General features: G+C 47.7%; 1 protein-coding gene and 1 long non-coding RNA gene across 2 annotated transcripts in view; both read right to left on the reverse strand.

Annotated features, from left to right (window-relative positions):
• Positions 1 to 15100: 15100 nt before the first annotated feature.
• LOC140399993 (histone H2B-like) lies at positions 15101 to 15670 on the reverse strand. Its single transcript, XM_072489494.1, has one exon. It carries the CDS (start codon positions 15552 to 15554, stop codon positions 15168 to 15170), a length of 387 nt encoding a protein of 128 aa, XP_072345595.1. The 5' UTR covers positions 15555 to 15670; the 3' UTR covers positions 15101 to 15167.
• Positions 15671 to 15682: 12 nt separating this feature from the next.
• LOC140399994 (uncharacterized) overlaps positions 15683 to 23556 on the reverse strand; it is a 58768-nt gene continuing 50894 nt past the window's right edge. Inside the window, exons 3-4 of the long non-coding RNA XR_011937945.1 lie at positions 22433 to 22517; positions 15683 to 17177 (exon numbers count right to left, since the gene is read on the reverse strand). This is a non-coding gene — a long non-coding RNA (uncharacterized lncRNA). The remainder of the gene's footprint in view (positions 17178 to 22432; positions 22518 to 23556) is intronic.

A 23556-nucleotide genomic window follows, 5' to 3' on the forward strand; every position in this document is an offset into this window, starting at 1 on the left:
GTGCCGCAGATCATCCATGAAGACCAGACGGGGTTTGTGAAGGGGAGGCAGTTGAACGCGAATGTGCGGAGGCTTTTGAACGTTATGATGATGCCGGCGAGGGAGTGGGAGACGGAGATAGTGGTAGCGATGGACGCTGAGAAAGCCTTCGATAGGGTAGAGTGGGGGTATCTGTGGGAGGTGCTGAAGAGGTTTGGGTTTGGGGAGGGGTTTGTCAGGTGGGTTAGGCTGTTGTATGAGGTCCCGATGGCGAGTGTGGCCACAAACAGGAAGAGGTCCGAGTACTTTCGGTTTCACCGAGGGACGAGACAGGGGTGTCCCCTATCCCCCCTGCTCTTCGCACTGGCGATTGAACCCCTGGCTTTGGCACTGAGGGAGTCAAGGAACTGGAGGGAGTTGGTGCGGGGTGGGGAGGAGCATAGGGTGTCACTTTATGCGGACGACCTGCTGCTGTATGTGGTGGACCCGGTGGGAGGAATGCCGGAGGTAATGAGGATTCTCAGGGAATTCAGGGACTTTTCGGGGTACAACCTCAACATGGGGAAGAGCGAGCTGTTCGTAGTTCATCCAGGGGACCAGGAGAGGGGGATTGGCGAGCTCCCACTAAAAAAAGCAGAGAGGAGCTTCAGGTATCTGGGAGTCCAGGTGGCCAGGAGCTGGGGGGCCCTGCATAGGCTTAATTTTACAAGGCTGGTGGAGCAAATGGAGGAGGAGTTCAAGAGGTGGGACGCGTTGCCGCTGTCCTTGGCGGGTAGGGTGCAGTCAATCAAAATGACGGTGCTCCCAAGGTTTTTGTTCCTGTTCCAGTGCCTCCCCGTGTTTATCCCGAAGGCTTTCTTCAGGCGGGTTAACAGGAGTATAATGGGGTTTGTGTGGGCGCGACGAACTCCGAGGGTGAGAAGGGTGTTCCTGGAGCGGAGTACAGATAGGGGGGCACTGGCGCTGCCCAACCTCTGTGGATACTTTTGGGCCGCCAATGCGACGATGGTGTGCAAGTGGGTGATGGAGGGGGAGGGGACCGCATGGAAGAGGCTGGAGACGGCATCTTGTGTGGGTACGAGTCTGGGGGCGATGGCAACAGCGCCGCTGCCGCTCCCTCCAAGGAGGTATACCACGAGCCTGGTGGTGCTGGCTGCCCTCAAAATTTGGGGGCAGTGGAAGTGGCACAGGGGGGAAGTGGCAGCCTCGGCGGGGACCCCATTACGGGGGAACCACCGGTTCGCCCCAGGAAGAACAGGTGGGAGGGTTTGCGGGGTGGCACAGGGAAGGGATACGAAAGTTGAGGGACCTGTTTGTGGACGGGAAGTTTGCGAGCCTGGGTGAGCTGGAGGAGAAGTACGGGCTCCCCCCGGGGAACACCTTCAGGTACTTACAGGTAAGGGTGTTTACAAGATGGCAGGTGACGGAATTCCCACGGCTACGGCCACACACAGTACAGGACAGGGTGCTCTCGGGGGGGCTGGGTGGGAGTGGGGAAGATCTCGGAAACTTACCAGGTGATGCAGGAGGAGGAGAAGACCTCGGTGGTGGAGGTAAAGGGTAAGTGGGAAGAGGATTTGGGAGAGGAAATTGAGGAAGGGACGTGGGCAGACGCCCTGGGGAGGGTGAACCGTTCCTCATCGTTCGCGAGGCTCAGCCTCATACAGTTTAAGGTGCTGCACAGGGCACACACACCGGGACAAGGATGAGTCGGTTTTTTTGGGGTGAGGACAGGTGTGTTAGGTGCTCAGGGAGCCCAGCAAACCACACCCATATGTTCTGGGCATGCCCAGTGCTGGAGGAATTTTGGAAGGGCGTTGCGAGGACGGTGTCGAGGGTGGTAGGATCCAGGGTCAAGCCGGGCTGGGGGCTCGCAATATTTGGGGCGGCAGAGGATCCGGGAATGCAGGAGGAGAAAGAGGCCGGAATTCTGGCCTTTCCGTCCCTGGTAGCCCGGCGAAGGATTCTTCTTCAGTGGAAGGATGTGAGGCCGCCAAGCGTGGAATCCTGGATCAACGATACGGCGGGGTTTATTAAGTTGGAGAGGGTGAAATTCGCCTTGAGAGGGTCGGTACAAGGGTTCTTTAGGCGGTGGTAACCGTTCTTAGACTTCCTGGCAGAGCGGGAGACATTGGTCAATGGCAGCAGCAACTCGGGGGGGAGGGGGGTCACTTTATTTTTTTGTTTTTGTTATTTACACTGGAGGGTCTCAGGGGTTGTATATACTTGTTGTATTAAGTCAGGGCGTTAATCTTAATTTATTATTCATGTACAGGGTGGGGGGGGGGAGGGGATATGGAGGGTTGTTTTTCTGGCCTGTGTTTTGTACTTAACCCTGGTGGGTTTCTTTTTCATTTTGTTATTGATAGTTTATGAAAACCTTTAATAAAAATGTTTTAAAATAAAAAAAATAATTGTGGGAGGGTTCATGATGATGTGATTAGGCAAGAATTAGGAAGCATAAGATGGGAACAGAAACTGTCAGGGAAAAGCACAAATGAAAAGTGGAGCTTGGTCAAGGAACAAATACTGCGTGTCCTTGATAGTTATGTCCCTGTCTGGCAGGGAGCAAATGCCCGTGAGAGGGGACCATGGTTCACAAAAGAGGTTGAATGTCTTGTCAAGAGGAAAAAGGAAGCGTATGTAAGGATGAGAAAACAAGGTTCAGTAGGGTCGCTTGAGGGTTAGAAGGTGGCAAGGAATGAGCTTAAAAAAGGGCTTAGGAGAGCTAGGAGGGGGCAGGAGAAGTCCTTGGCGGGTCGGATCAAGGAAAACCCCCAAGGCATTTTACTCTTATGTGAGAAATAAAAGAATGACCAGGGTGAGGTTAGGGCCGGTCCAGGACAGTAGTGGAAACTTCTGTGTGGCATCGGGATAGGAGAGGCGTTGAATGAATACTTTTCTTCAGTATTCACCGAAGAGAGGGGCTATGCTATTTGTGATTTTAATAAATGACTTGGAGGAGGGGACTGAAGGGTGGGTCAGTAAATTTGCTGCTGACACCAAGATTGGTGGAGTAGTGGATGAGGTGGAGTGCTGTTGTAGGCTGCAAAGAGACATTGATATGATGCAGAGCTGGGCCGAAAAATGGCAGATGGAGTTTAACCCCTGATAAGTGCGAGGTGATTCATTTTGGTCGGACAAATTTGAATGCGGATTACAGGGTCAACGGCAGGGTTCTGAGGAATGTGAAGGAACAGAGAGGTCTTGGGGTTCATGTCCACAGATCTCTGAAGGTTGCCACTCAAGTGGACAGAGCCGTGAAGAAGACCGATAGTGTGTTAGTGTTTATTAACAGGGCCTTGAGTTTAAGAGCCGTGCGGTTATGCTGCAACTGTACAGGACCCTGATGAGACCACATTTGGAGTATTGTATGCAGTTCTGGTCACCTCATTATAGGAAGGATGTGGAAGTATTGGAAAGGGTGAAGAGGAGATTTACCAGGATACTGCCTGGATTGGAGGGTAGGTCTTATGAGGAAACGTTGATGGATCGAGAGCTTTTCTCATAGGAGCGAAGGAGGATGAGAGGCGACTTAATCGAGGTTGAAAGGTGATGAGGGGGATAGATAGAGCGGACGTTCAGAGACTATTTCCTCGGGAGGATGTAGCTGTTACAAGGGGGCATAACTATAAGGCTCAGGGTGGGAGATATAGGAGGGATGTCCGAGGTAGTTTCTTTCCTCAGAGAGTGGTTAGAATGTGGAATGGACTGCCTGCTGTGATAGTGGAGTCGGACATTTAGGAACTTTCAAGCGGTTATTGGATAGGCACGTGGAGCACACCAGAATGACAGGGAGTGGGATAGTTTGATCTTGGTTTCGGACAAAGCCCGGCACAACATCGAGGGCCGAAGGGCCTGTTCTGTGCTGTACTGTTCTATGTTCTAACAACACCAGGTTCAAGTCCCACAGGTGGTGCTTCGAAACAAACCTTTTGGACTTTAACCTGGTGTTGTAAGACTTCTTACTGTGCTCACCCTAGTCCAACGGTGGCATCTCCACATCATTTCTGTGATATATAACACATTTTACTGCTCAGTAACAGGTGTTGGAGAGTGTGCGAGTGTTTGTTTTACCCTCACTGTCTGTCTATCATACACAACATATTTTGCTGCTCCCTGCTCAGTTGCTGGAGTGTGTGAGTATGTGAGAGTGGCGAGAGTGTGTTTTACCCTCACTGTCCCCCTGAGACATACAATGCATATTTAACTGCTTACTGCTCAGTGACTGGTGTGTGTGAGAGTGCTTGAGTGTGTGTGAGAGATAGTGTCTGTATGAGAGTGTGAAGTTGTGATTTGCCCTCATTGTTTCTCCGTGATATATGATGCTTACTGGTGTGTGTGAGAGTGTGTGTGAGTGAGAGAGTGTGTGAGATCTCTCAGTGATGTCTAACACATTGTAATATTCTGTTACCGGTGTGTGTGTGAGCGAGAGAGTGTGAGCAGCTGTGTGTGTGTGGGTATCAGTTTTCTCCTCACAGTCTCTGTGATATATAATGCATATATTAGTGTCTGCTGCTCAGTCACTGATATGTTTCAGACTGGGTGTGCGTGAGAGAGAGCTGGTGTGCATGAGAGAGAGAGCGGGTGTGCATGAGGAGAGCGGGTGTGCGTGAGAGAGAGCGGGTGTGCGTGAGAGAGAGCGGGTGTGCGTGAGAGAGAGCGGGTGTGCGTGAGAGAGAGCGGGTGTGCGTGAGAGAGAGCGGGTGTGCGTGAGAGAGAGCGGGTGTGCGTGAGAGAGAGCGGGTGTGCGTGAGAGAGAGCGGGTGTGCGTGAGAGAGAGCGGGTGTGCGTGAGAGAGAGCGGGTGTGCGTGAGAGAGTGCGGGTGTGCGTGAGAGAGTGCGGGTGTGCGTGAGAGTGGGTGTGCGAGCGAGTGAGTCTATGTGTATTTAACCCTCATTGTCTCTCTTTGATATATAACACATTTTGCTGTTGCTGCTCAGTTACTGGGGTGTGTGGTGAGTGTGAGAGAGAGAGAGTGAGAATGTGTTTGACCATCACTGACTCTGTGATATATGATGCATATTTTACTGCTCACTGCTCAGTTACTGTTGTGAGAGTGTGTGAATATGAGAGTATGTGAATATGAGAGTGTGTGTGAGAGAATGTGTCACTGTGTGTTTGGGAGTGTCTGAGTGGGAGAAATAGTCTGTGTGAGTGTGTGTGTGTTTTACCTTCATTGTCTCGGTGATATTAAACACATATTTTACTGCTCAGTTACTGGTGTGCGAGTGTGTGTTTTACCCCCACTGACCCTCTGCGATATAAAATGCATATTTAACTGCTTACTGCTCAGTGACTGGTGTGTATGTGTGTGTGTGAGAGAGAGTCTGCGAAAGAAGCAGCAAGAGTGAGAGAGAGAGACAGCGTGAGTGTGTGGGAGAGTTAGTGTTTGCAAGAGAAATAGAGTGCGAGTGTGTGTTTTACCCGCACTGTCTCTCCGCGATATATAATGCATATTTTTCCGCTCAGTTACTGGTGTGAGTGTGTGAATGAGATAGCGTATGAGTGTGTGAGAGACAGAATGTGTGAGAGAGAAGTAAATATGAGTTATATAGCATAAAGAGTCAGTGAGGGTAAAGACACACTCTCACTCTCAACACTCACTATCTCTCACACACACAGACCTGTAACTAAGCAGGAAGGCCAAGAATATTCATTATATGTCACAGAGAGACAGTGAGGTAAAAACACACACTCATGGATAGATAGTCCCAAAAGATGTGCTGTTAGGTAATTTGGACATTCTGAATTCTCCCTCCGTGTACCCAAACAGGTGCCAGAATGTGGCGCCTAGGGAATTTTCACAGGAACTTCATTGCAGTGTTAATGGAAGCCTACTTGTGACAATAAAGATTAGAAGATAGAGTCATATTAACCTCAATGTCTCTCTGCGATATATAATGAATATTTTACTGCTTACTGCTCAGTTAATGGTGTGTGTGGGAGAGCATGAGTGAGATAGTGTGTGTGAGATGGAGGGAGTGTGGGTGAGATTTTTATCCTCACTGTCTCTCTATGATATAGACACATATTTTACAGCGTACTGCTCAGATAATGGTGTGTGTGAGTGCCAGTGTGTGTGTGGGAGACATTGAGTGGAAGTTTTATCCTCACTGTCTCTGTGATGTATTACACATATTTTACTGCTTATGGCTCAATTCCTGGTGTGAGAGAGTGTGTGTGAGAGGGTGAGTCTGTGAGTATGTGTGAGGGATGGTGAATGTGTGTGAGAGCAACAGGGTGAAAAGTGGATGTGCTGCTGATGGGCAGCAGGGTGGCACAGTGGTTAGCACTGCTGCCTCACAGCACCAGAGGCTGGGTTTGATTCTGACCTCAGGCGCCTGTCTGTGCGGAGTTTGGGTTTCCTCCGGGTGCTCCAGTTTCCTCCCACAGTCCAAAGAAGTGTAGGTTAGGTAGATTCAATATGCTAAACTGTCCCTTGGTAGGGTTACAAGGAGATGGTGGGAGATTGGTCTTCGGGTAGCATGCTCATTCAAAAGGTCAATCCAGACACGATGGGTTGAATGGCCTCCTTCTGCACTGTAGGGTTTCTATGAGAGAGAGTGTTTTACCCCCTCCCCCCCCCCCCCCCCCCCCCCCACCCACCCCATCTCCTTTGATACACTTCGTCCTGAGTGCTAAATCTATCTGTTTCTTAAAAAGGGCAGCACGGTAGCATTGTGGATAGCACAATTGCTTCACGGGTCCCAGGTTCGATTCCGGCTTGGGTCACTGTCTGTGCGGAGCCTGCACATCCTCCCCGTATGTGCGTGGGTTTTCTCCGGGTGCTCCGGTTTCCTCCCAAAATCCAAAGATGTGCAGGTTAGGTGGATTGGCCATGATAAATTGCCCTTAGTGTCCAAAATTTCCCTTAGTGTTGGGGGGGGGGGTTACTGGGTTATGGGGATAGGGTGGAGGTGTGGGATTAAGTAGGATGCTCTTTCCAAGAACCGGTACAGACTCGATGGGCTGAATGGCCTCCTTCTGCACTGTAAATTCAATGATAAAAAAAAGACCCTCACTGATTCTCTCTGATTTATAACAAATATTTTACTGCTTACAGCACACACACACTCTCTCCCTCTCACACACACACTCCAGTCACTGAGCAGTAATCAATTAAATATGCAATATATACCACAGAGATACAGCGAGGGTAAAACATGCACTCACTCTCTCACTCACACTCACTCAGTCACACAGCAGGAGCTGAGCAGTAAGCTGTAAAATATGTGTTATACATCATAGAGAGACAGTGAGGGTAAAGAACACACACACATATTTTACAGCTTACTGCTCAGTTACTGCTGTGTGACTGAGTGAGTGTGAGTGAGAGAGTGAGTGCATGTTTTACCCTCACTGTATCTCTGTGATATATGTCACATATTTAATTGATTACTGCTCAGTGACTGGTGTGTGTGTGTGAGAGAGGGAGAATGTGTGTGTGAGAGAGAGAATGTGAGTGAGTGTGTATTGACCTCACAGTCTCTGTGATATACAATTAATATATTCTTGATTACTGCTCAGTTATTGATTTGTGAGTGTGTGGGAGAGACAGTGCGTGGGTGTGTGAGAGTGTATGAGAGACAGAGTGTGAGTGAGTGTGTATAAACCTCTCTGTTTCTGTGTGCGATATATGACATATTTTAGTGCTTAATGCTCAGTTATTGGTGTGTGTGTGTGTGTTTCACCCTCAGACTTTCTGTGATAACTGCATATATAGTGCTTCCTGCTGAGTTACTTGTGAGTGAGCATGTGCATGAGAAAACGTGAGTGTGTGTTTTACCCCCACTGTCTATTTATGATATATGGCATATTTTACTGCTTACTGCTCAGTTGTTGGTGTGCGAGTGTGAGTGTGTGTTTTCCACGGTAGCTGTCTGTCTCAGTTATGGGTCAAGTGTTAGGGGGAAACTTAATTTGACTCACTAACACTCTGTCTCTGTGCTTGCATTTGTAGCTGTCTGTCTCTGTTATGGGATTCTGGGTTTAATCTCCGTCTGTAATATTATTTACATTTACACGAGAAAACAGGTAATCTCAGTCTGTCCACCTCTCTGATGTGCAAGATTTTATTGTGTTTTCTGTACTTGTCAATACCGGTTTTGTGAGTTAAGGGTGAACATTCTGTTCAGTATTCATCCTCCATTATTACTTTTAGTGATAACATTGATATGTTAAATGATCTATTTCCATGTCTGTTTCATGAGAATGACACTGTACCATTATATCTGAGATTGTGTGAGATATTTGGATGGGAATTTTATATTTTGTTTTGGGAGGTGTCTCGGTAGAAGTTTATGATTAATTTGGCACTTTTCAATAAGCTGTACTATCCGACCTTTTACTTGTACCAAAGGTTCACAACTTGTGAGATGAAAGGGTGGCCTGACAATTTGATAAGTGTCCCTTTGGAGAACAATTTAAATGTATAATTTTTCTGTTAATGCCTTATTCAAGTGCTTTGCTTCTGAAATATTTTAAACTAAGAAAGTTACAAAAAAGTGCCAATGGATACTTGCACATCGATTGCTGAATCTATAGCCTAATTAATACTATACTGATTACTTTACAGATGAAACGCTGTTGTCAAAAGTTGATCCAACATTCCATGAGAGAGTAGGGGTGAATTGTGGAAAATTATCCCACCTGTCCTCTCGTGTATCTGTAAATAATATTTACATTTTCTCCAGAAGTCCAGATTTACTTGAATTTCTTCAATTGGATAAAGAGGACTGTTGGATTGGACATGTTCATCTGGGACTTGAGGTCTCTGCGAGTCTGTCTGCTTCTGCTCTGTGACGGTGGAGCTGATGTTGTGTTTGTGTCTCTGCAATGTTGCATTAATATTGTACTTACAGTCAGTTAGAAGGAGACGGCTGCACATTCACGTTGCTGAGGAATCATCATCATCATCTTGGAACTCATCTTTTCGTCTGTTGAACGAGGAAGAAGAAAACAAATTTCTTGTAAGTTAGGGTCAGATGAGGTCAATGATAGATCAATCCATTCTTTCAACTGATAATCAGTAAAATAAAGAAAATACTCTCCAAATCCTAACCCAGAATCAGACAAATAAGCCAGGCCCAGAAAGAGCTCTCCCTTCCCCCCGCTCACTCCAAGTCCCGGAACAAGATCGTGCTCCGCTGCGCCTCTTGCAAACAGCCCCCGATTCTCCCTGAACTCTCCCCGAGTCAGTAATGATCTCTGAGCCTCTTTGCTCACACTCCCAGATGGAGGTGCTGCTGCAATGAGAACGCTGTTTCCTCGCTGTCCTGGGCTCTGACATTGACATTTCACTCAGTTTCAACAAAGCGATTCCACTCACTGACCAAATGGAGTGTGCGGGAGAGGGGCTGCGCATGCGCTCTAAATCTCGGAATGACGACAGGCAAGCGGTTACGCCGGGCATGCGCAGATCCCCGCAGCAATTCCGCGTTGAGAATCAATGGGAGTATTCCCCATTTCACTGTCATCGCATAGAGAGCAAAACCTCCTACAGAGCCCGTGTTGGGGGGACTGTGTGTGTGGCTGCAAATGGCCCTGCGCCCTCGGGCTCAACCAATCACCTTTGTAGCTGTGTGTTTGTCCCAATGAGAGATTCAATTTGCAGTCATTGCCTGCAGCTTGTTTGTTATTACACTGTCACTCAGCCCCTCAAACTCACACTTTCTGCAAACTACCATTTCACTGACTGACTTCATTTTTCATAGAAGCACACAAGTTATTTTCAAAAATATACTTCATTTATAAAATCCCTTGAAATAAACATGGTCAAACATTTCAAATTGTCATCACAATAACATCGTTTCGTACAATAATATTTACATTTTCTCCAGAGGTCCAGATTTACTTGAATTTCTTCAGTGAGATAATGAGGACATTACACACATTTCAATATTTACATTACAATTCTTCTCAAAATATTTACATCAGTCATGTTCCACCCTGTAAAGCTTCAATAATTTTAAACATTTCGTGTTAATCACACATACGAGGTGGATTTTACACAGTTACCAGCCCCTCTTTAGTGTTACTCACCCAGACCGAGGGGTTTTACCCGGTTACCAGCCTCTTGGTGTACATTTGCTGCAAGAACTTACACAGTGGCCTTTCCCCATTGAGCCTTGGTGCCGGGTACCCCAAGCTTGAGTGCGTCCCTCAGCACATAGTCCTGGACTTTGGAATGTGCCAGTCTGCAACACTCAGTCGAGGACAATTCTTTACCCTGGAAGATCAACAGGTTACAGGCAGACCAAAGAGAGTCTTTCACCGAGTTTATGATCCTCCAGCAGCAGTTGATGTTTGTCTCAGTGTCCCCCCCTGGGAATAGCCCGTAGAGCACAGATTCCTGTGTCACAGAGCTGCTCGGGCTGAACCTGGACAAATCCCACTGCATCTCTTAAACAAAGAACAATACAGCACAGGAGCAGGACCTTCGGCCGTCCAAACCTGTACCGGTCATGATACCAAACTTTGCCAAAACCCTCAGCACTTCCTTGTGCCGTATCCCTCTCTACCCATCCGATCCATGTGTTTGTCAAGATGGTTTTTGACCGCCGTAATGTAGCTGCTTCCACAACCTCCCCTGGCAACGCGGTCCATGCTCTCCCCACTGTCTGTGTAAAAAAACCTGCCTCGCACATCCTCTGTAAACTTTACCCTGTACACCTTAAATCTATGCCCCCTGGTGACTGGCCCCTCCACCCTGGGAAAGATTGCCTGCCCATTCACTCTATCCATGCCGCTCATAATTTGGTCGGCCTTTATCAGATCACATCTCCGTCTTTCTAATGAAAACAGTCCGAGTCTATTCAGCCTCTCCATAAAGCTCACTTTCCAGACCAGGCAACAGCCTGATAAACCTCACTACATCCTCTCCAAAGCCTGCACAGCCTTCTGGTAAGGTGGCGACCAGAATTGTGCACAATATTCCATTTGCGTCCTTACCAAGGTTCTGTACAGCTGTAGCATAACTTGCCAGTTTTTATATTTAATGCCCCGTCCAATGAAAGCTGGCATTCCGTCTGCTTTGTTGACAACCTTGTCCACTTCCATTGCCACCTTCAAAGATCTGTGGACCTGCGTGTCCAGATCTCTCCGACTTTCTATATTCCTAAGAGTTTTGCCATTTACGGTATATTTCCCCTCTATGTTAAACCTACCAAAATGCATTACCTCCCATTTGTCCAGATTAAACTCCATTTGCCATTTCTCTGCCCAAGTCTCCATCATTTGTATGTCCTGCTGTATCCTCTGACAATCCTCAACACTCTCTGCCACTCCACCAACCTTGGTATCATCCATGAACTTTCACTCTCCAGACCTTATTTGGAAAGGCACATTCCACATGGAGGTGAGTGACCATTTCGCGCCTCCCCCCCCCCCCCAGCCACTTCGAGGGCAGCGTGAGACGGCGTTAAGACTTCGGGAGTGCATGAAGGATCTGCCGGGAGAGCCCTGCTCACCACCAGCCAAACTGGGGCTTGGTGCGTGTTTGAAAGTTCTGGTGATGAGATGATCTGCCAGATGCCTCTGAGAGTCTGCTCAGGGGAACCATCTGACATGATCCACCATCTCTTTTTCCATAAGGGCCTCGAGGACATTACGTGCAGACCACTGCTTGACCGCCTTGTGGTCAAAGGTGTTTTCCTGAACAAATGTTTCCATGAGGGACAGGTGTTACGACATGGTCCAACTACCAGAGCATCCTGCGGCAATGAGGCCAGACACATCGTTCGTAACACCGGGGACAGGTAGAACCTCAGTACGTAGTGACACTTGGTGTTTGTGTACTGGGGGTACACGCACAGCTTGATGTAGTCACACACAAAGGTGAACATCGGGGTGGCCGGCCTTGTGTATGTTTCTCCCTCCATTATCCAGAGATTTGTACATGCTGTCCCTTCTGTTTGTATACGGGTCCCTGTGATCTCCAGATGAACCTGATGATGACTCGGGTGACTGCTGTGCGCAGGACTGGGGAATGGGCCAGACCTGCGCCACGTCCAGCAACACCGAGATCCTTCCCATATAATTACTACAGTGCAGGAGGCCATTCAGTCCATCGAGTCCACAGCGACTCTCTGAAAGAGCAAACCTACCCAGGCCCACTCCCTCGCAACTCCACCTAACACACACCCCGAGACACAAAGGGTTAATTTAGCATGGCCAATCCACCGAACCTGCGTATCTTTGTGGGAGGAAACCCACACAGACACAGAATGTCAGGGTCAGAGTGAACCCGGGTCCCTGGCGCTGTGAGGCAGCAGTGCTGACCACTGTGCAGCCCATCATGTTGCAGTTTGTACGTGTTGTTCAGCGCGCTCTTTTCACTTCTGTTTGGAATATAAAATGTGGGTTGGAGCAGGCAGGAGGAGGAGCTGGCTGATCAAAGACATTTCACTGCTCTGTCTGTCAGTCAGTCTGCTTCCCGCCTCTCTTTCTCAGTCAGGTCGGGGCGGGCTGTATAATAAAGGAAAGAGCAGTAGCTCGTCTCTCATTCAGCAGCGATTTGACTGAACAAGCATCATGTCTGGCAAAGGGAAAGGAGGCAAAGGACTGGGCAAAGGTGGAGCAAAGCGGCACCGCAAAGTGCTTCGTGATAACATCCAGGGCATCACCAAACCAGCAATCCGCCGCCTGGCTCGCCGTGGCGGCGTCAAGCGCATCTCGGGTTTGATCTATGAGGAGACTCGCGGGGTGCTGAAGGTTTTCCTGGAGAATGTGATCAGGGACGCCGTCACCTACACTGAACACGCCAAGCGCAAGACCGTCACCGCCATGGATGTGGTTTACGCTCTCAAACGCCAGGGCCGCACTCTCTATGGATTCGGCGGCTGAGAAAATCCATTTGACAATTTAACAAAACACAAAGGCTCTTTTAAGAGCCGCCCAAATCCTCACATTGAGAGCACTGACCTGAGAATGGCAGCAGCATAATGTACCGAGCTGGTTTACGAGTAAGGAGGCAGTGTAGCGTTAAAATAGACCAATATTTCCCATCATTGATCTCTCTTTTCACATTCCAAGGCGACATGAATCTGCTGTAGAGTCTGAATCACAACAGCTTTCTCCCAAGTCAGACCTGAACCGCACATAGTGAACATTGTAATGAGAGCGGGAATGAAATCTGAAACCCCGCTCACCCATTGCACATAAATGGTCAGTTTAGGAAAGCCTGCCCGCTAAAAATTGCCGTCCCCCGGTAAATACCAACAATACAGGGGAAGCTCATTCCAGCCGGAAGCCTCTGGGAAATTCTCACAAACACGGCACGAAGCGGATCGAGAACAGGTCACCCTTTTTCAGATAAAGTGAGTGGCTCTGAAAAGAGCCTTTGTGTTATTAGATTAAAGAATGGTCGCTTCACTTCTTGCCGGCGCCAGCGCTGCTTTTCTTGGGCAGCAGCACGGCCTGGATATTAGGCAGCACCCCGCCCTGAGCGATGGTCACCCCTCCCAGCAGCTTGTTGAGCTCCTCGTCGTTGCGGACGGCCAGCTGCAGGTGCCTGGGGATGATGCGGGTCTTCTTGTTGTCCCGGGCCGCGTTGCCGGCCAGCTCGAGGATTTCAGCGGTCAGATACTCGAGCACAGCAGCCAGATAGACCGGGGCTCCGGCCCCCACACGCTGGGCATAGTTGCCCTTTCTCAGGTGCCTGTGAACACGGCCCACCGGGAACTGCAGTCCAGCCCGGGAGGAGCGAGACTTGGCCTTGGCCCGAGCTTTACCGCTGGTCTTTCCTCTTCCAGACATTGTCACAATCTCACAAACGCTTTCACACAGAATGAGGAAACCCGCCCACATTCACTTCTCTTATAGCTTCAGGAGGAGTGGCGGTGCACACATTGCTGATTGGTTATCTGAACAACATTGCGGAGCCTGGCACAAACTGACCAATCAGATGTATGTTTGAAGCACCAATCAGGAGACTCCACGGTGCTGAGGGCGGAAAGTTTGGGCGCCAAATGTTCAGATTCCAACCGAATATTTATTTTAAAGCTTAAAAGAGCGCGAAAAGATAAGAGATAAAATTGAACAGGGACCGTAAAACATGTGAATAAATCATTTAAGTTTTGAATATAAGATTGTTGGATTTTCTCTCTTTCCCGAGTCTAGTTTCCCTTTATCTGTCAGTTTCTGATTTCGGGTTTTCTCTCTAACAGAACAAACCCAAAATAAATTAAAGCAAAATAATGCGGATGCCGCAAATGTGAATTAATGAGAAAATGCTGGATAAACTCAGCATATCTGGGAGAATCTGTGGAGAGAAACGTTTAAGATCTGTAGAAGGGACGTTTAGATCCGAAACGTTTAGATCCGAAACGTTAACTGTCTCCACAGGTTTAATCCGGCTGCTGTTTAAAACGCTTTCAGCCGTCGGCAGTGTCTAATTTAGAGCCATCTGCAAACAATAACATTTGTTCCCATTGTAGACTGCTCCCGCTTCCTCAGTGTTAAAAGTGGAGTAAATGTGGATGCTGCAAATGTGAATTGAAGAGAAATGCTGGATAAACTCAGCATGTCTGGGAGAATCTGTGGAAAAGTTTCGGATTTATAAAAGGGGCATTTAATCCGAAACTGTCTCCACAGATTTTTACAATCTGGATTCCAATCGAGTTTAATCTGGCTGCTGTTTAAAACGGTCTAAGATGCAGACAGAATGTCTAATTCACAGCCAACTACAAACCTTATTTTTAAAATTCCATATTGTAGACTACTTCAGTGTTAAAAGTGGAGTGAGCAATTTGGAGCTCGTGTCAGTATTGAAATGGAGTTTTCCCACAACACTGGTGTGCTCTCAATAAACTGATCGATTATTGAGGAAGCCTGAAAGAGAAAGGGAGGTTTTTGGAAACCTGAACACAAATTGAAAGGGAGGTTTTGGAGTTCTATTGTCTCTCCAAATATAGCGACAGGGACCGAATATGACCAAGTCAGACACCAAAGACACACAGGGACACCGAGCAGTCACTAAATGATGAGACTTATTTTCATGGCACGAAGATCGACCGGGCGATAACTGGACATCACCCAGGATGTTATGTTCCAGGGAAACCCTATTTGAACCGATTTGGCTATTCATAGTCTAATAATAATTTAAAAACGATGGTTTGGCTGCTTTCCAGAAATTGTGGGTGGCTCTTAAAAGAGCCGTTGGGTTTTGATGAGTTTGAGAACAGTTTTACTTGGAGCTGGTGTACTTGGTCACCGCCTTTGTCCCTTCCGACACAGCGTGCTTGGCCAGTTCCCCGGGCAGCAGCAGGCGCACGGCGGTCTGGATCTCCCGGGAGCTGATGGTGCTGCGCTTGTTGTAATGGGCCAGGCGGGAAGCCTCACCCGCGATGCGCTCGAAAATATCGTTGACGAAGGAGTTCATGATGCTCATGGCCTTGGAGGAGATGCCAGTGTCGGGGTGAACCTGCTTCATCACTTTGTAGATGTAGATGGAGTAACTCTCCTTCCTCGATCTTCGCCGCTTCTTGCCGCCCTTTACTGCCGGTTTCTTAATGACTTTCTTGGCTCCCTTCTTGGAAGCTGGTTTCGATGTTGGTTTCTTCTCGTCAGCCATCGTCAATATCACCCAGAAATAAAACAAACCCCTTCCGAGCGCTGATTAAATAGACAGAGCCTCACATCTATGCTAATGAGGAATGGGGAAAGGAATGATTGTGATTGGACATTGTGAGAATGTGGACAGCCAGTTATGTTCTGTTTATTTGACTGGATAAAAAAACAGACCAATCAGAATTAGGATTTTGCACCAATCATAAACCTCAGATTACAATCATATTACAAACAGGAAATACATTTCAGAAAGAATGTCTCCAGTCCCAGTTTGTCAGTGTGGAAAAATCCACCGGGAAAAGTACCTGGCTGTCGGTGAGAGGGACCCTTCAGCACAGAGAGACTGTGGGATTCCTTCAGGAACTGTGAGTGCCTTGTAATATGTGAGTGTGTGGGATTTACTCACTGATAGTGTGAGAATGTGGGATTTACTCACTCTCTGATACAGTGTGTGTGTGGGATTTCTTCACTCTCTGATGTAGTGTGCGAGTGTGGAATACACTTATGCTCTGATACAGTGTGTGAGTGTGGGATTTACTCACTCTCTGATACAGTGTGTGAGAGTGCGATTTACTCACTCTCTAACACAGTGTCTGAGTGTGGGATTTACTCGCTCTGTGATACAGTGTGAGAGTGTGGGATTTACTCACTCTCTGATACAGTGTTTGAGTGTGGGATTTACTCATTCTCTTATACAGTGTGAGAGAGTGGAATTTACTCACTCTCTGACACAGTGTGAGAGTGTGGGATTTATTCACTCTGATACAGTGTGTGAGTGTGGAATTTACTCACTCTCGGATACAGTGTGTGAGTGTGGGATTTACTCACTCTCTGATACAGTGTGTGAGTGTGGGATTTACTCACTCTGATACAGTGTGAGAGTGTGGGATTTACTCACTCTCTGATACAGTGTGTGAGTGTGGGATTTACTCACTCTCTGACACAGTGTGAGAGTGTGTGATTTACTCACTCTCAGATACTGTGTGTGAGTGTGGGATTTACTCACTCTCTGATACAGTGTGTGAGTGTGGGATTTACTCACTCTCTGATACAGTGTGTGAGTGTGGGATTTACTCACTCTCTGATACAGTGTGTGTGTAAGTATTACTCTAGCTAAGGCCTAACCAATGTTTTATACAGTTCCAGCATAACCTGCCTTTTCTTAAACTCTGTGCCTCGGCGAATAGAGACAAGGATATCATAGTCCCGGGGTTTTCAAGCTCAGGGTCATGACCTGTGGGTGGATCTCAGGAAGGTTTCAGGAGGGTGGTAGTTATCCAGATCGCGGAAGGAATGGCCAATGGTCACGACTAGTGTTTACAAATGCCAACCATGATGGACGTTTGAGTTTGTCGGCCATTCCGCGCATGCGTCTCTTATCAAGCAGTGCGCAGGCCTGGAGCCCAGCAAGTTGGACTGGCTCCTCCTGATGTCAGTGCGTTGTCCCGGGCCTGTTTTGTTCAGCAAATTCTGGAGTCCTCCCACCGGAGGCGGCGCCAGCGAGCAGGTCACACGCCCCGTACGCTGACCTCACGTGTTCTGGGCCCGAGAGAGATTCCTCCATTTTGCAGCTGCCAGCAGTGCTGGAGTGAACTCCAGGGCCTCTGGTGAACAACCCATGAAGAAGCTGAAAACAGGAACAAAGCAGCACAATGATGAGTATTTGAGGGGTGGGTTTATAAATTGTGCCACTGCAATCAGGAGTCAAATTTCATGGGTGTTACATGTCGGGAATTACTGGCAAATGAAAGTTTAAAACCCTCAAAATGTCAAAGACATTTGAAGATTAAGCAGGGCGAGTTCCAGGACAAACCTCTGTATTTTTTTCAATGGATGCAGTGAGATCTTCAATCATCAGCTGGAGTCATTATCAGAAATGTAACATTGAATAACAAAGCAAGTGAGATCGTGGGGACCAAGCAGGCTCACCTGTCACATTAAAGGCAAGTGAAAATGGTGGGTGTGTGTGAGAGAGAGTGGGTGTGTGTGAGAGAGAGTGGGTGTGTGTGAGAGAGAGTGGGTGTGTGTGAGAGAGAGTGGGTGTGTGTGAGAGAGAGTGGGTGTGTGTGAGAGAGAGTGGGTGTGAGAGAGTGTGTGTGTGTGTGAGAGTGTGTGTGTGTGTGAGAGAGAGTGGGTGTGTGCGAGAGAGAGTGGGTGTGTGCGAGAGAGAGTGGGTGTGTGCGAGAGAGAGTGGGTGTGTGCGAGAGAGAGTGTGTGTGTGTGAGAGAGAGTGTGTGTGTGTGAGAGAGAGTGTGTGTGTGTGAGAGAGAGTGGGTGTGTGTGAGAGAGAGTGGGTGTGTGTGAGAGAGAGTGGGTGCGTGTGAGAGAGAGTGGGTCTGTGAGAGAGAGAGTGGGTGTGTGTGTGTGAGAGAGAGTGGGTGCGTGTGAAAGAGAGTGGGTGTGTGAGAGAGAGAGAGTGGGTGTGTGAGAGAGAGAGAGTGGGTGTGTGAGAGAGAGTTGGCATGTGAGAGAGAGTGGGTGCGTGTGAGAGAGAGTGGGTGTGTGTGAGAGAGAGTGGGTGCGTGTGTGAGAGAGTGGGTCTGTGTGAGAGAGAGTGGGTGTGTGTGTGAGAGAGAGTGGGTGCGTGTGAAAGAGAGTGGGTGTGTGAGAGAGAGAGAGTGGGTGTGTGAGAGAGAGAGAGTGGGTGTGTGAGAGAGAGTTGGCATGTGAGAGAGAGTGGGTGCGTGTGAGAGAGAGTGGGTGTGTGTGAGAGAGAGTGGATGTGTGTGTGAGTGTGTTTGTGAGAGAGTGTGTGTGTGTGAGAGTGCATGTGTGCAAGAGAGAGTGGGTGTGTGTGAGAGAGAGTGGGTGTGTGTGAGAGAGAGTGGGTGTGTGTGAGAGAGAGTGGGTGTGTGTGAGAGAGAGTGGGTGTGTGTGAGAGAGAGTGGGTGTGTGTGAGAGAGAGTGGGTGTGTGTGAGAGAGAGTGGGTGTGTGTGAGAGAGAGTGGGTGTGTGTGAGAGAGAGTGTGTGTGTGTGTGAGAGAGAGTGGGTGTGTGTGAGAGAGAGTGGGTGTGTGAGAGAGAGAGTGGGTGTGTGAGAGAGAGTGGGTGCGTGTGAGAGAGAGTGTGTGTGTGTGTGAGAGAGTGGGTGTGTGAGAGAGAGAGTGGGTGTGTGAGAGAGAGTGGGTGCGTGTGAGAGAGAGTGTGTGTGTGTGAGAGAGAGTGTGTGTGTGTGTGTGAGAGAGAGTCGGTGTGTATGAGAGAGTGGGTGTGTGAGAGAGAGTCGGTGTGTATGAGAGAGTGGATGTGTGTGTGAGAGAGTGGATGTGTGTGAGAGAGAGTGGATGTGTGTGAGAGAGAGTGGGTGTGTGTGAGAGAGTGTGTGTGTGTGAGAGAGAGTGGGTGGATGTGTGTGTGAGTGAGAGATTTGGTGTGTGAGAGAGAGAGAGTGGATGTGTGTGTGAGTGTGTTTGTGAGAGAGTGGGTATGTGTGAGAGAGTGCGTTTGTGAGAGAGAGAGTGGGTGTGTGAGAGAGTGCGTGTGTGAGCGAGTGAGCCTCTGTATTTTACATTGTCACTCTTTGATATGTAACACATATTTTACTCTTGCTGCTCTGTTACTGGGGTGTGTGTGTGTGAGAGAGTGTGTGTGTGTGTGAGAGAGAGTCGGTGTGTATGAGAGAGTGGGTGTGTGAGAGAGAGTGGGTGTGTGTGAGAGAGTGGGTGTGTGTGAGAGTGGGTGTGTGTGAGAGAGAGTGGGTGTGTGTGAGAGAGTGGGTGTGTGTGAGAGAGAGTGGGTGGATGTGTGTGTGAGTGAGAGAGTTGGTGTGTGAGAGAGAGAGAGTGGATGTGTGTGTGAGTGTGTTTGTGAGAGAGTGGGTGTGTGTGAGAGAGTGCGTTTGTGAGAGAGAGAGTGGGTGTGTGAGAGAGTGCGTGTGTGAGCGAGTGAGCCTCTGTATTTTACATTGTCACTCTTTGATATGTAACACATATTTTACTCTTGCTGCTCTGTTACTGGGGTGTGTGTGTGTGAGAGAGAGTGTGTTTTACCATCATGGTCTCTGTGATATATGATGCATATTTTACTGTGTACTGCTCAGTTACTGTTGTGTCAAAGAGTGTGTGAATATCAAAGTTTGTGAATATGTGAGTGTGTGTGAGGAAGTGTGTGCGAGGGAATGGGTCAATATGTCTGCAAGAGTGTATGAGTGTGAGAAATAGTCTGCATGCGTGTGTGTGTGTTTTACCTTCATTGTCTCTGTGATATTTCACACATATTTTGCTGCTCAGTTACTGGTGTGCGAGTGTGTTTATCCTCACTGTCTGGCTATCATATATAATATATTTTACTGCTTACTGCTCAGTTACTTAAGTGTGAGAGTGGCGAGAGTGTGTTTTACCCTCACTGTCCCTCTGCGATATATAACACATATTTAACTGCTTACTGCTCAGTGACTGGTGTGTCCATGTGTGAGGCAGTCTGAGGGAGAGGGACTAGGAGTGTGAGAGAATGAGTGTGTGTGAGAGTTAGTGTTTGCCAGAGAAATAGTGAGTGTGTGTCACACTGTCTCTCATTGTCCCTCTGTGATATATAAAGCATATTTTACCGCTCAGTTATTGGTGTGTGTGTGTGAATGAGAGAGTGTATGAGTGTGTGTGAGAGAGAATGTGTGAGAGAGAGTGAAATACGAGTTATATAGCACAGAGACAGTGAGGGTAAACACACTCACACTCTCTCTCACACACCAGTAACTGAGCAATAAGCAGTAGAATATTCAATATATATCACAGAGAGACAGTGGTTACTATCACAGAGGTTACTACACACACTCATTGGTCGATTGTCCCGAAAGACGAGCTGTTAGGTAATTAAGACTTTCTGAATTCTCCCTCCCTGTAACTAAACAGGCGCCAGAATGTGGTGACTGGGGGCTTTTCACAGAAACATTGCAGTGTTAATGTAAGCCTACTTGTGACAATAAAGATTATTATAAAGAGTCATATCTGTGTGGATGTGTTAACCTCACTGTCTCTCTGTGATATATAATGAATATTTTACTGCTTACTGCTGTGTGGGTGTGTGAGTGAGACAGTGTGTGTGTGAGTGAGACAGTGTGTTTGGGAGTGTGTGTGTGAGTGAGACAGTGTGTTTGGGAGTGTGTGTGTGAGTGAGACAGTGTGTTTGGGAATGTGTGTGGGAGTGAGCCAGTGTGTTTGGGAGTGTGTGTGTGAGTGAGACAGTGTGTTTGGGAGTGTGTGTGTGAGTGAGACAGTGTGTTTGGGAGTGTGTTTGTGAGTGAGACAGTGTGTTTGGGAGTGTGTTTGGGAGTGAGACAGTGTGTTTGGGGGTGAGACAGTGTGTTTGGGAGTGTGTGTGTGAGTGAGACAGTGTGTGTGTGAGTGAGACAGTGTGTTTGGGAATGTGTGTGGGAGTGAGCCAGTGTGTTTGGGAGTGTGTGTGTGAGTGAGACAGTGTGTTTGGGAGTGTGTGTGTGAGTGAGACAGTGTGTTTGGGAGTGTGTTTGGGAGTGAGACAGTGTGTTTGGGGGTGAGACAGTGTGTTTGGGAGTGTGTGTGTGAGTGAGACAGTGTGTGTGTGAGTGAGACAGTGTGTTTGGGAATGTGTGTGGGAGTGAGCCAGTGTGTTTGGGAGTGTGTGTGTGAGTGAGACAGTGTGTTTGGGAGTGTGTGTGTGAGTGAGACAGTGTGTTTGGGAGTGTGTTTGTGAGTGAGACAGTGTGTTTGGGAGTGTGTGTGTGAGTGAGACAGTGTGTTTGGGAGTGTGTTTGTGAGTGAGGCAGTGTGTTTGGGAGTGTGTGTGTGAGTGAGACAGTGTGTTTGGGAGTGTGTGTGTGAGTGAGACAGTGTGTTTGGGAGTGTGTGTGTGAGTGAGACAGTGTGTTTGGGAGTGTGTGTGTGAGTGAGACAGTGTGTTTGGGAGTGTGTGTGTGTGTTACAGTGTGTTTGGGAGTGTGTGTGTGAGTATATGAGTGAGTGTGTGTATATTTATTCTCGCTGTCTCTCTGTGATGTATAACATCTTTTACTGCTTACTGCTCAGGTACTGGTGAGAGAGTGTGTAAGTGAGAGAGTGTGAGTTTTATCCTCATTGTTTCTATGATGTATAACATATTTTACTGCTTACTGCTCAGTTATTGTTAGGAGAGTGAGTGGTGTGTGTGTGAGAGAGAGTGAGTTTGGCTGTATATAACTGTATATCTTTGATAGATAACACATATATTAGTGATTGCTGCTCTGTTACTGGTGTGTGAGTTTGTCTGAGAGATGGTGTGTATGTGAGAGTGTGTGTGTGTGTGTGTCAGTACGCCTGTGTGTATTTTCCCTCACTGTCTCTCTTTGATATATAACACATATTTTACTCTTACAGGTGTGTGTGAGTTTTACCCTCACTATGTATCCGTGATATATAACACATATTTTACTCTTACAGGTGTGTGTGTGTTTTACCCTAACTATGTATCTGTGATACATAACACATATTTTACTCTTACAGGTGTGTGTGTGAGTTTTACCCTCACTATGTATCTGTGATATATAACACATAATTTACTCTTACAGATGCGTGTGTGTGTTTTACCCTCACTATGTATCTGTTATATATAACACATATTTTACTATTACAGGTGTGTGTGAGTTTTACCCTCACTATGTATCTGTGATATATAAAACTTATTTAACTGCTTACTGCTCAGTGACTGGTATGTGTGTGAGTGAGAGTGACTGAGTGTGTGTGAGAGAGTCTGTGAGTGTGTGTGAGAGGGAACATCTGTGTGTGAGAGAGAGTGTAAGTGTGTGTGACAGTCGTGCGAGTGTGTTTATCTGGGACTTGAGGTCAATGTGAGTCTGACTGCTTCTTTTCTCTGTGACGGTGGAGATGATGTTGTGTCTGTGTCTCAGCAATGTTGGATTAATATTGTACTTACTGTCAGTTAGAAGGAGACAGCGGCACATACATTTTGCTGAGGAATCATCATCTTGTTCTTGGAACTCATCTCTTCATCTGTTGAACTAGGGGGAAGAAAGCATATCTCTTGTAAATCAGGGTCAAATGAGGCCAATGATAAATCAATCTATTCTTTCAACTGATAATCACAGAATTTACAGTGCAGAAGGAGGCCATTCGAGCCCATCTTTGTAAAGAGCATCTCACGCCTCCACCCTAACCCAGAAATCCATGCCTCCACCCTAACCCAGTAACCCATGCCTCCACCCTAACCCAGTAACCCATGCCTCCACCCTAACCCAGTAACCCCACCTAACCTTTTTGGACACTAAGTGCAATTTATTAGGGCCAATCCACCTAACCTGCACATTTTAGGACTGTGGGAGGAAACCGGAGCACCCGGAGGAAACCCACGCAGATACGGGGAGAACGTGCAGACTCCGCAGATAGCAACACAAGCCTGGAAATCGAACCTGGTACCATAGAGCAGTGATGCAGCCGTGCTAACCACTATGCTACCTTGCTGCCCCCAATCAGTAAAAGAAAGAAAATACTCTCCAAATCCTAACCCAGAATCAGACAAATAAGCCAGGCCCAGAAAAAGCTCTCCCTTCCCCCTGCTCACTCCAAGTCCCGGAACAAGATCGTGCTCCGCTGCGCCTCTTGCAAACAGCCCCCGATTCTCCCTGAACTCCCCCCGAGTCAGTAATGATCTCTGAGCCTCTTTGCTCACACTCCCAAATGGATGTGCTGCTGCAATGAGAATGGTGTTTCCTCGCTGTCCTGGGCGCTGACATTGACATTTCCTTCAGCTTCAACAAAGCAATTCCACTCACTGACCAAATGGAGAGTATGTGGGGGAGGGGCTGCGCATGCGCTCCCAATCTCAGAATGATGTGGAGATGCCGGCGTTGGACTGGGGTGAGCACAGTAAGAAGTCTGACAACACCAGGTTAAAGTCCAACAGGTTTGTTTCGATGTCACTAGCTTTCGGAGCTCTGCTCCTTCTTCAGGTGAATGAAGAGGTATGTTCCAGAAATATATGTAGAGACAGATTCAAAGATGCCAGACAATGCTTGGAATGTGACCATTAGCAGGTGATTA

This window comes from Scyliorhinus torazame, chromosome 24, assembly GCF_047496885.1.
Source record: "Scyliorhinus torazame isolate Kashiwa2021f chromosome 24, sScyTor2.1, whole genome shotgun sequence".
NCBI classification, from domain to species: Eukaryota; Metazoa; Chordata; class Chondrichthyes; order Carcharhiniformes; family Scyliorhinidae; genus Scyliorhinus; species Scyliorhinus torazame.